This window comes from Procambarus clarkii, chromosome 6 (assembly GCF_040958095.1).
Source record: "Procambarus clarkii isolate CNS0578487 chromosome 6, FALCON_Pclarkii_2.0, whole genome shotgun sequence".
Taxonomy (NCBI): Eukaryota; Metazoa; Arthropoda; class Malacostraca; order Decapoda; family Cambaridae; genus Procambarus; species Procambarus clarkii.
Window position 1 is genome coordinate 30,055,445 of NC_091155.1, and position 12,848 is coordinate 30,068,292.

The 12,848-nt window shown below is 45.7% G+C and overlaps 1 protein-coding gene across 2 annotated transcripts in view; it reads left to right on the forward strand.

Annotated features, from left to right (window-relative positions):
* LOC123753971 (dipeptidase 1) overlaps window positions 1-12,848 on the forward strand; it is a 72,078-nt gene that overhangs the window by 14,019 nt on the left and 45,211 nt on the right. Inside the window, exons 2-3 of one of the 2 annotated variants that reach the window (XM_069307836.1) lie at window positions 5,038-5,206; window positions 11,111-11,267. In XM_069307836.1, coding sequence (XP_069163937.1) covers window positions 5,040-5,206; window positions 11,111-11,267 — 324 coding nt within the window. In that variant the 5' untranslated portion in view covers window positions 5,038-5,039. The remainder of the gene's footprint in view (window positions 1-5,037; window positions 5,207-11,110; window positions 11,268-12,848) is intronic. The other variant, XM_069307843.1, reaches the window with a different exon arrangement.

Genomic DNA, 12,848 nt, shown 5'->3' on the forward strand with positions numbered 1-12,848 from the left:
ACAAAGGATAGCCACCATAAGACCAAACTTGTCGGGACCACCGCCAGACTGTCAATCAAAGACAGCTTACACAGAAACCTTTAATAAAGAACAAGTGTATGGATGGATAATCTGGTCAAGATTTTAGAGAAAATGGACTTGAAACGGACCATTAAAAATAAAGGAGAAGATATGCGACCATACATACACATTTTTTGCAGCCTCCTCCATGGGAAGAATCGAGTCTAAAGATAATCATTGAAGGTTTGCCAGTTAGAAAATCAGCATGTGACTCGCAGAGGCTCAAAGCAGTCACAGAACAACAAATGTAAACCATCTCAAGACCTACAACCAATCACATCTTCACAGACGGATCAGTTGATCAAGAAAGGTTCTGGGGCAGCAGTTTACACTAACAACCATGAAGCTTACTGGAGCATGAATAGTGGGAGCTCAACATTGCAAACAGAATTATATGCCCTGAAAAAGGCCTTAAATTATGCAATTGAAAATCATTTACATGATGTCATCATTCATACTGACTCTAAATCTTCTCTCCATTGTTATCTTCCCTCCAAAGCATTGTTATCCAGCTAGCAAAGAGATAATATACAACTCACCACAGAAATCCTACATATAGGAAAAGAAGCACACAATCTAAGGCTGTCAGTCATCCTAAATTGGATACCAAGTCACATTGGCATAGATGGTAATGAAAAGGCAGACTCACTAGCAAAAATTGCCACTGTTCTACCTGTCAAGAGCAGCTGCTGTCCTGTTGTACCTGTCCTTTTTAACCTTTTGTACAGAATAAAATACTTCCAAGTTTTTCACAGATTAAGGAGCAAATCAAGAAGAAAATACTCCTATCAAAAGTCGCCACAGAGCCAAAGTAGCGGAAGGAAGATCCACTGCGATGTGGTACGAACAAGCCACTGGGTACTACTCTCTCAAGCCTGGCAAAAAAATATCCAGAGACATTACAGTAGCCATAAACAGACTCAGACTTGGTTACAAGTGCTGCTGGGAGGTAATAAACCCAATAGTTAAAGAGTGTCATATCTGTGGAAGAGAAGCAGAGGCGCCACTATTGCACTACTTACTGGAATGTGCAGCAACTGAAGCTCTGCGCATCAAACTAAACATTCATCCAACGAGAGTAGCTGCGTTAGATGCACAATCTACAGCGACTACAATGGTTAGAAAAACATTTGAAGAATAGGACACACTAGTGAACACTGTACATCTATATCCGCCACCGAGATAATGTTATTAAAACAAGACTAAAACCAGTGCACTAAAAATACGCTAAAACAGAAGCGGAAACGAAACGGGAGAAAAGGAGGAACCCCCCCCCCCACCCTCATTTAAAACTCTGACCCAAACTTCACAGTAACTCAATTACGGGCTCACCATAGCCCGTGCTACATGAACATGTCGTTCTGAGTAGCTAAATCTAAAACAACAAGAACTGGTAACCAGATTTCTCCATTCACGACCAAAAATCACATTCACTCTTAAAAAAAAAAAAACCTACCGTTTACGGGCTATTCATGCCCGTGCCATCATCATGCCTTAGGTGGCTTCATCAGTCAATCTGGTAACCACTGCCCTCAGTTATCTGTTAAAAAAATATTTGGTGTAAATATGCAATCTTTATCCAGTTGATAAAGGACCGAAAATTGTTTGCCGACTACGACAGCAAGTCTCTAAGGGACCAAAAAATATCTATTACAGAAAATATCTAAAAATATCTATTACAAAATATCTATCTTCTTGCCTATATTCATCGAAAATAACAGGAGGAGGCCTACAACCGTTATCCCTGTCGAGTTTCATCGAAAAATTAGGGATGATTGCGACCATGCATTGTCGAGATTCATTGAATATAACAGGGAAGTCTACGACCGTCCTCTGAAAAAAGCAAAAGGGATAATCGTAGACCCCCATTTACAGTACTTCTGTGTGTGACAGTGTCATAACACTCCTTCTGAAGATGTATTAATATACGAAAGTACTTAAGGAAATTCCCGTTTCAATTTTTCTCCGTGATCTGACACTGTCACATTTTTAATCACGTGTTTATTTTCGTGATTTACACACACACACACACACACACACACACACACACACACACACACACACACACACACACACACACACACACACACACACACACACACACACTTCTGTGTGTCTGTGGCTGTTTGCATGTATGCCTATGTACCTGTCTGTATATGTGTCTCTGTGAGTTTGTGCCTATCTGTTTATCTGCGTCTGTGTGTCTGTACCTGTATGTGTACCTGAATCTGTCTGTATGTATGTGTGTAATTACCTAAGTGTAGTTACAGGATGAGAGCTACGCTCGTGGTGTCATATACTACATATTTGACACCATAAATACACACACACACACACACAGTGTGTTTGTGTGTGTGTGTCTGCATGACTGCATGTCTATACCTGTATGCGTGTGTATGCGTTTGTGTGTCGATATGCCTGAGTGTGTCTATGTTCGTGTGTGTCTTTGTCTGTCAATGCTAGCTTGTGTCTATGTCTTGCGTGTCTGTGTCCGTAGCTGTGTCCCTAGTCATGTGCTCTCTTTACCCCCTATTGCTATGTCTGCCTGCCTGTGTAACCACTTGGGCTGAACGGTAGAGTGACGGTCTCGCTTCATGCAGATCGGTGTTCAATCCCCGACTGTCCAAGTGGTTGGGCACCATTCCTTTCCCCCATCCTATACCAAATCCTTATCCTGGCCCCTTCCCAGTGCTATATAGTCGTAACGGCTTGGTGTTTTCCCCCTGATAGTTCCCTTCCCTTCCCTTATGTCTGCCTGCTAACAGAGATAGACAGTTCGCCTCTCCACCTGTCTCTCGGTAACACACTATATTCCTCCAAGCCGCCAGCGTCTCGGGGAAACACAATATCCTGTACCAGAGCTCTCTGACCTTCCCCAACCTGCTTAATTCTGTGAAGGCACAATGAGCATGTCGGAGCCATGGGGGCTTTTCCTGGGGTATTATAGATCAGCACTGTGGCCTCTTGAGTGGCTCACTCGGTGTGATATAAGGCTGCTCTTCTCATTATCCTCATGCTCGTCATCTTCATTATCACCGACACTATCATCGTCACTCTCAGCATCATCGTCACTATCACCACCATCGTCACCACTACCACCACCATCATCATTCTTGAAATTATAATATATTTTTTGTTATTTTCATAAATTTTCAGAGTAGTATCAGCTTTCAAACATTATACGTAAAATAAGTTCCATTAAATAATAACTTTCTTGCCCCATTATCTCTTGTAATTATGGCTCCTGCAAAAAGCATTCTTTTGTAATTCTTTGTGCTGGAGCGAGTCGGCAGAATTACCTTAAGTTCTAATGTGTGTGACTTGATCTTTATCAGTATTAAAGCTCGCCTGCCATTCGTCAGGCCAGCTTACTCAGCTGTTTAAACTAAATCGCCTTGTAATCTCATTCGCTGTACTTTAATTTCGTCTATAAGCTTGGATACCGTACAGCTTAGTCAAAGCCATTAACGGTGTCATTCATAAAGCAAGACTGGCACCCATGGCACTCCAATATCCTTATAATCAGTTCAGAACATAATACACTACCGTTTTCGGCTTGAACATTTATTGTTAATCTTCAATTACGAGCTTGAACAAATTTGTTCATAATACCCCGATACATCATATTAACTACATTGCTTCGTTGGAAATATTTAAGATACTTTAAATATCAAGAACATGTGTCAAGCACTACCGGTTTGTGCAAAAACTTTGCTGGGAGTCACTGAATGTTGCTCTCTGTGTTGCACTGTGCAGCCTCGAACTGCTGTGTCAGTGTGTTTACCGACCTCCAGCCTCAAGTGTATATGACTGATAATGACAGTAAGCTTTATGTCCCTACATATGGTGGGGACAGTATTCAAGAGTGCCGTTGACTTGACGTTAAATCTACGTTAATTCTTCGTTGATTTAGCGTTGCCCTTGGATACTGAGAGTTCTGCGGTGGTGTCACAACTACAAATTTCCACACCTGTGCAACTGTGCCTCTTGAGTGACACGGAAATATCACCAAAGGTGTCACACACAATAGTTTAACTTCCTCTAATATTATTCAGTTAATATTATCAGGACCAGTTGATTTGTCTTTGTCTTAGCGATAAAAGAACAATCCGTTCTGAAAAATGAACCAAATAGAAGGATCTACTGTTTGTTTATTAATATTAAACCTCAAGGACCGTCTGCCAGCCGCACCCTGGCACAGCTGCCTCCGCTCCACAGATCTCTCAGTCGAGCTGTTGGAGTCATTAACTCTAATTGCGAGCCTTAACTGGTCTGTTAATGAGGGGAAGAGCTGATAGTGAGAGACGAGGTGTTCTACATAACCTAACCACACCCTCAGGTGGCTGTGGTCATGACCTGAGTCATAGGAGGTCAGTGGGAAACAGGAGCTAATGGGCGTTATCACCCGATAACGAACCCACTGCTCGAGTCTAATTACATCTGATCCTTAATTTGTTATCAGAGCCCATGGTGAAGCCCCTAGAGTTGAGCCTGTACACACGTGTTGATAAGCTGACCTCTCGCTTACCCTGGTATTCACCTTATCCTGCAACTCTTCATAGAATGAAGATATATATATGCTGTTGAAATTACTGCAAATATTGCAAGATATTTGAGGTTACTCTACAGTGTGAGGGACTTGACCTTAAAGAGTGCATGTGAGTAGAGTGATCGGAAGAGTGTATATGAGAGGGTGACCTTAAGAATACACGTGTTTGTATATCTTAAGGTTTGTGTGTGTGTGTGTGGGGGGGGGGTGACCTTACCAGTCCATGTGTGTGAGGGTGGCCGTAAAGAGCACATGTGTAAAGGTGACCTTAATGAGGGAACCTCAAACAGCACATGTGTGGGGGAAGACTTTAATGAGTACATGTGTACGGGTGACCTCAAAGAGTACACGTGTGAGGGTGAGTGAGGGTGAAATAGTGGCTTAGTGACCAGCCGACGACTAAACCAGTGATGTTCTCTCGTTTCCAGGCATGTGTAGTGTGGCGGTGGTGGCGGCGGTGGTGGCGGCGGCGGTGGCGGGGACGGGGACGGGGGGCCACGCCAGCCCCCTCCCTGTGAGGGTGTCTCCCCAAGCCCCCCACCTGGAGAGGCTCCAAGCTGCTCGCGAACTTCTCTCCCACTCACCACTCATTGACGGGTGAGTCCCCCTTCCCTTTTCTCTTCCCTCACTTACTGGCGAGTGACTCTTTCCTCGTGACTCACAAGTCTAACCGCCCCTTACGTTTCTGATCGTGTGTGTGTCATTCCATCATTGAACTCTAATAAGTTTATCATGCATGACTTCCGTTCTCTAAACCCCTGATATTCCTTATTTTTCTCTAGGCGTTTCAGTAATTATTTCTCGTTATTGTACACTTGTCTGAAGTTGACTGGGTCCTCTCTCTGCCTGAAGTTGACTGGGTCCTCTCTCTGCCTGAAGTTGACTGGGTCCTCTCTCTGCCTGAAGTTGACTGGGTCCTCTCTCTGCCTGAAGTTGACTGGGTCCTCTCTCTGCCTGAAGTTGACTGGGTCCTCTCTCTGCCGCACTGCAGTTACCAGCCACCACCACAAGTGCATTACAAGTGCCTTCACAGTTTACTGAGAGCGTCTTTTAGGATCCATGACGAGGTTCTATCAGATTCTACAGACTTTGCTACGGACTTAACGAAACAATGTATGTTTGATCTGACTTGATCATCACAAGGAATCAGACAATACGTTAATGAAATACTATGCAAGCCAGTCGAAATGATCGCCAATATATATATATTGGAGAAGAAAATATCAAAGTGTTCAATGAGGATCCACAAAGTCTTCTCTGAGTACTCGTTATTTTCTTCTCCGAGGCTATGGGTCCCTACACTTGCACCAGAGGGGGTACCCCTTCTGTGTGTATATATATATATATATATATATATATATATATATATATATATATATATATATATATATATATATATATATATATATATATATATATATATATATATATATATATATATATAGTGGTGCCAGACAAAGGTGACACACCACGTTAGACAGTGGCGTTAGACAACAATTATATTTCAAGTAAGGAGAACTACAGAGGGGACATGATACAGACATTGAAAATACTCAGGAAATGTCGGTGAAATAGTCAGAATGTTTAGGTAGACCCGCGTGACCCACAGGAGTGAGAGGAAGCCATTAGAAGTAACGTAAATAACAGGAACGAAGTACAGGAGAAAATGTGAAAATCTCCTTCGAGTAAAAGTATAAAGAAAAAATATATTTCATTCGACAGTTGGAAACGTGGGTCCAAGAGCTAAAGCTCGGCCCTGCAAAGTTAGTAAATACTATTAGGTAAGAACAAGCGCAAGTGTCCACTGTTGTGTACACTTGACACCTGTTGTGTACACTTGACACATGTTGTGTACACTTGACACATGTTGTGTACACTTGACACCTGTTGTGTACACTTGACACCTGTTGTGTGCACTTGGCCCCTGTTGTGTGCACTTGACACCTGTTGTGTACACTTGACACCTGTTGTGTGCACTTGACACCTGTTGTGTACACTTGACACCTGTTGTGTACACTTGACACCTGTTGTGTACACTTGACACCTGTTGTGTACACTGGACACCTGTTGTGTACACTGGACACCTGTTGTGTACACTGGACACCTGTTGTGTACACTGGACACCTGTTGTGTACACTGGACACCTGTTGTGTACACTTGACACCTGTTGTGTACACTTGACACCTGTTGTGTACACTGGACACCTGTTGTGTACACTGGACACCTGTTGTGTACACTGGACACCTGTTGTGTACACTGGACACCTGTTGTGTACACTGGACACCTGTTGTGTACACTTGACACCTGTTGTGTACACTGGACACCTGTTGTGTATACTGGACACCTGTTGTGTACACTGGACACCTGTTGTGTACACTGGACACCTGTTGTTTACACTTGACACTTGTTGTGTACACTTGACACCTGTTGTGTACACTGGAGACACCTGTTGTGTACACTTGACACCTGTTGTGTACACTGGAGACATCTGTGCTCTGAAACAGAACATAAAACTAGGAACACCAGAGTAGGCCTATAGGCTCATGAGAGGCAGGTGTGTTTACAACAAACTGATACTGATGTCTCACCAGTGTGACCTGCCTCACACTCTCCCTCCCAGCCTCACACTTTCCCTCCCAGCCTCACACTTTCCCTCCCAGCCTCACACTTTCCCTCCCAGCCTCATACTCTCCCTCCCAGCCTCATACTCTCCCTCCCAGCCTCATATTCTCCCTCCCAGCCTCATACTCTCCCTCCCAGCCTCACACTTTCCCTCCCAGCCTCATACTCTCCCTCCCAGCCTCATACTCTCCCTCCCAGCCTCATATTCTCCCTCCCAGCCTCACACTCTCCCTCCCAGCCTCACACTCTCCCTCCCAGCCTCACACTCTCCCTCCCAGCCTCATACTCTCCCTCCCAGCCTCATACTCTCCCTCCCAGCCTCACACTCTCCCTCCCAGCCTCATACTCTCCCTCCCAGCCTCATATTCTCCCTCCCAGCCTCATACTCTCCCTCCCAGCCTCACACTCTCCCTCCCAGCCTCATACTCTCCCTCCCAGCCTCACACTCTCCCTCCCAGCCTCATACTCTCCCTCCCAGCCTCATACTCTCCCTCCCAGCCTCACACTCTCCCTCCCAGCCTCACATTCTCCCTCCCAGCCTCACACTCTCCCTCCCTGCCTCATACTCTCCCTTCCAGCCTCATACTCTCCCTCCCAGCCTCACAATCTCCCTCCCAGCCTCACACTCTCCCTCCCAGCCTCACACTCTCCCTCCCAGCCTCTCCCTCTCCCTCTCCCTCTCATTCCTCCTGCCTTTTTCTACCACTCAACAGCTCTTCTTCCTTTGTTTACATTCCCCTGATTTATCTCATTATGTTGTGTTTTTATGGCTTCCGCTTTGTTACCCATTCTCCCATTATCGTTCATTCGTGATCTCTTTCTTTAATTAGCCTCCCTTCTTACCCTGCCTCTCTCTCCCTCTCCCTCTGTCTCCTTTCATCCCACTCCCTCTCTCGTTATCTGTCTTGTCTTTCTGATTGTCTGTCTATATCACTATCTCTCTTCTCTGTCTCTATCTCTCCTTTGTCTTCTCTTTTTCTCTCTATGTGCCCTTCTGTTTATCTGTCTGTGTGTCTCTCTTTCTCTTTCCTCTCTTTCTGATTCCTGGAATCTAGGACCCACGTCCAGAAGGCTCTTCGTCAATTTTAATTTGCGGACATTATCATTTACTGGAGAGTTTAACTGGATGATTAGTTTAGCATCTGGATCATCCGCCAGATGGGGCTGGTGGCGCTGAGCCGGCGCCATGTTGGGTTGAACTACAACCACCAAGAGCATTAACGTCACAACCACAACGAGCACTAACGTTAGTGCTCTAACCACGTTAGAGCACTAACGTCTGACCCCAAATGATACAGAGTTAATCCAAAGACTCAAACGTCAAGGCCGTCGAATGGTTATCAATTGGGTGCCAAGTCATGTAGGAATACCAGGGAATGACACTGCAGACGAAGCTGCAAAACTTGCAATCAAGAGAAGGAATATAGACATTTACGTACCACTGAGTCTAGCACATGTTAAGAAAATAGTTAAGAGAGACAGAGCACTTAGGAACATCAGGGACTGCAGGTTGGTACAAAAATTTAACCAACTAAGAACCGAAATATTTTTAGAAAAGGGAACAGTAGGTTTGGATACCCCATGTACCCTACAGGTTCCAAAAGATGAAAAATAATTGTCAACACTGTGCAGAAATGCCAAGCACACCACTAGAACATTATGTGACACAGTGACACATAGATCACAGTGCTGTTAGATCTAACAGCACTGTGATCTAACAGCACAGAAGAAGTTGTTAAACACACTGGGGCCTAATCTCACTGAATACAATTCACGGGGTCATAAACAATGCTCCACCGTCTAAGTAGGGTGTAAATCCGTAAAACTTAGCAGGCCAGCCAGAGGCTTAGGGTCCACGCTGGAATATCCCTGACAGGAAAATGAATATTATATATATATATATATATATATATATATATATATATATATATATATATATATATATATATATATATATATATATATATATATATATACACTTGAGTGGCCTAGTTTTGATATTTTCTTGTGTTGTGTTATGCTTTCAACCTGTGCACATCCACCATGTGCCTGTTCGATTCTGGTAGACCTTGCAGTACTCTCCTCAAATTTACAGCAGTTCCTCTCTCTCTAAACTCATGAAGTAAGTTCCAGCTTTCTGCTTTTTGTGCTTGCAGAGGTTGAGCTTCGGCTCTTTGGTCCCCATCTCTCAAGTGCCAATCAAACGATGAACACGTTCTGGAGCCTTTTGTTCTCTATCACATATACTGTTCATTTGAAACTGTCCAGCCATCGGTTGTTTACAGCAATGACTCGTGTCCCATTTCCCTATCATACCTAGTTTTAAAATTATGACTAGAGTTTGCTTCCACAACCTGCTCCTTAAGTGCATTCCATTTTTTCCACTACTCTCACGCTAAAAGAAAACTTCCTAAAATCTCTGTGACTGATCTGAGTTTCCAGGTTCCATCCATGTCCCCTTGTTCTGTTACTATTATGTGTGAACATTTCATCTATTTCCACTTTGTCAATTCCCTTGAATATTTTATATGTTCCTTTCATATCCCATCTCTCCCTTCTTTTTTCTAGTGTCGTAAGGTTCAGTTCCTTCAGGCGCTCTTCATACCCCATAACTCTGGGAAAAGTCTCGTCGCAAACTTCTGAACCTTTTTCCTTATGAGTTTCTTCAGGTGGGGACTCCATGATGGCGCGCCCCAAGGCTCCACCTTGGCTGCTTTGTTGTGTGTGTGTGTGTGTGTGTGTGTGTGTGTGTGTGTGTGTGTGTGTGTGTGTGTGTGTGTGTGTGTGTGTGTGTGTGTGTGTGTGTGTGTGTATGTGGGTGTGTGTGTAACATCACATTAACTTGAGATTCAGATATTTACTCATTGAAGAAAAACCCTTCATACTCTTCACCCTCGTCATATTCATCACCCTTCATTATTATTATTTCTGGCCCATTTATTCATTATCATTACCCCCCTATAACACAATCGCTGAGTGAGGTGACATCAATTTAGAGTGAATAACGGAGTAATATAGTGAAATATGGTTATGCTGATTCTATTTTCAAGGAAAAAGAGAGGCTGTTATTGCCCTTAATGGGAAAATATTGTGAAAAGATGAGTTTCCCGCCAGATCCTCCCACCCCCTATTACAGAGGAGAGGCGAGGCTTATTGCCTCACAGTGGTGAGGCGTCGGCACTAACCATATATTATTATTATTATTATTATTGGATAAAATCACACAATTATGTATTTGTAAATTTTATGGAAACATTTTCACCAAGTCTTAGTGTAAATCCTAATGCGCTTACACCAAGCGCATTAGTGTTGAGATGTAAGTCTAGTCCTCGACACACACTTAAGACTCGGGAGAGCACTCAGGAGAGGAGGGAGGGGAGAGGGAATTATCAGGGGGGGAAGCGCCAAGCCATTACGACTATATAGCACTTGGGATAGGGGTCAGGATAAGGGTCTGGGATGGGCCGGGGGTAAAAGGAATGGTCCCCAAAGACTTGTGGACGGTCGGGGATTGAACGCCGACCTGCATGAAGCGAGACCGTCGCTCTACCGTCCAGCCCAAGTGGTTGGAGACGCTCACGAGAGAGCGAAAGACTTGCTGTAAATCTTTACATAAAATTCACACATACATAAGTTTTTTTTTTTATCCATTATATTAGCGTGTCTGAAAAAAGATATTACCATTAATTAATATTATTATTATACTCTAACCTAGCAATCAGTTCCTGGCCTGTTTGTCATGTCCTAACCTGTTTTAGTCATGTTGTCATCTTGTTCAGCCATGACCTGACCTATTTAAGTTATATCTTAAGCTGTTAAGAGTGAAGCTGTGACTCTCAACTCTTAGTGACCTGACTGAGACTGTGGTGTCGTCTGCAGACACAATGACCTGGCCTGGAACGTGAGGATGTTTCTCCACAACAAGCTTCACTCCTTCAACCTCTCCAGTGACCTGACCCAAGAGAGGCCCTGGATGAACTCTCCCTTCTCCCACACTGACCTTCCTCGCCTCAAGAAGGGACAGGTGGCAGCCCAGGTGAGTACGTACAGGGTACTGCTCTAGTACACTCACACATCCTCTCTCTCTCCCTCTCTCTCTCTCTCTCTCTTTCTCTCTCTCTCTCTCTCTCTCTCTCTCTCTCTCTCTCTCTCTCTCTCTCTCTCTCTCTCTCTCTGTCTCTCTCTCTATCTCACACACACACGCTCTCACTTCTCCAATACTCTTCCTCTCTCACCCGCACCCTTACTCATCCACACTCTCCCTCTCTCATTCACTCTCCCTCTCTCATCCACACTCTCCCTCTCGCAACCACATTCACATTTATCCTCATGAAAATGATTGTTTGTGGCGATGAACTCCTGCTACAAATGTATGTGTCTTTCATGAAGAAATGAATAACAATGAAGGAAACGGTAAAACTGGGCATAAATCCATACTGGGTAGCTCCTGTTGGCCCCATGAGTGAGGCAGCTCCTGTTGGCCCCATGAGTGAAGCAGCTCCTGTTGGCCCCATGAGTGAGGCAGCTCCTGTTGGCCCCATGAGTGAGGCAGCTCCTGTTGGCCCCATGAGTGAGGCAGCTCCTGTTGGCCCCATGAGTGAGGCAGCTCCTGTTGGCCCCATGAGTGAGGCAGCTCCTGTTGGCCCCATGAGTGAAGCAGCTCCTGTTGGCCCCATGAGTGAGGCAGCTCCTGTTGGCCCCATGAGTGAGGCAGCTCCTGTTGGCCCCATGAGTGAGGCAGCTCCTGTTGGCCCCATGAGTGAGGCAGCTCCTGTTGGCCCCATGAGTGAGGCAGCTCCTGTTGGCCCCATGAGTGAGGCAGCTCCTGTTGGCCCCATGAGTGAGGCAGCTCCTGTTGGCCCCATGAGTGAGGCAGCTCCTGTTGGCCCCATGAGTGAGGCAGCTCCTTTTGGCCCCATGAGTGAGGCAGCTCCTGTTGGCCCCATGGGTGAGGCAGCTCCTGTTCGCCCCATGAGTGAGGCAGCTCCTGTTGGCCCCATGGGTGAGGCAGCTCCTGTTGGCCCCATGAGTGAGGCAGCTCCTGTTGGCCCCATGAGTGAGGCAGCTTCTCTTGGCCCCATGAGTGAGGTAGCTCCTGTTGGCCCCATGAGTGAGGCAGCTCCTGTTGGCCCCATGAGTGAGGCAGCTCCTGTTGGCCCCATGAGTGAGGCAGCTCCTGTTGGCCCCATGAGTGAGGCAGCTCCTGTTGGCCCCATGAGTGAGGCAGCTCCTGTTGGCCCCATGAGTGAGGCAGCTCCTGTTGGCCCCATGAGTGAGACAGCTCCTGTTGGCCCCATGGGTGAGGCAGCTCCTGTTCGCCCCATGAGTGAGGCAGCTCCTGTTGGCCCCATGGGTGAGGCAGCTCCTGTTGGCCCCATGAGTGAGGCAGCTCCTGTTGGCCCCATGAGTGAGGCAGCTTCTGTTGGCCTCATGAGTGAGGCAGCTCCTGTTGGCCCCATGAGTGAGGCAGCTCCTGTTGGCCCCATGAGTGAGGCAGCTCCTGTTGGCCCCATGAGTGAGGCAGCTCCTGTTGGCCCCATGAGTGAGGCAGCTCCTGTTGGCCCCATGAGTGAGGCAGCTCCTGTTGGCCCCATGAGTGAGGCAGCTCCTGTTGGCC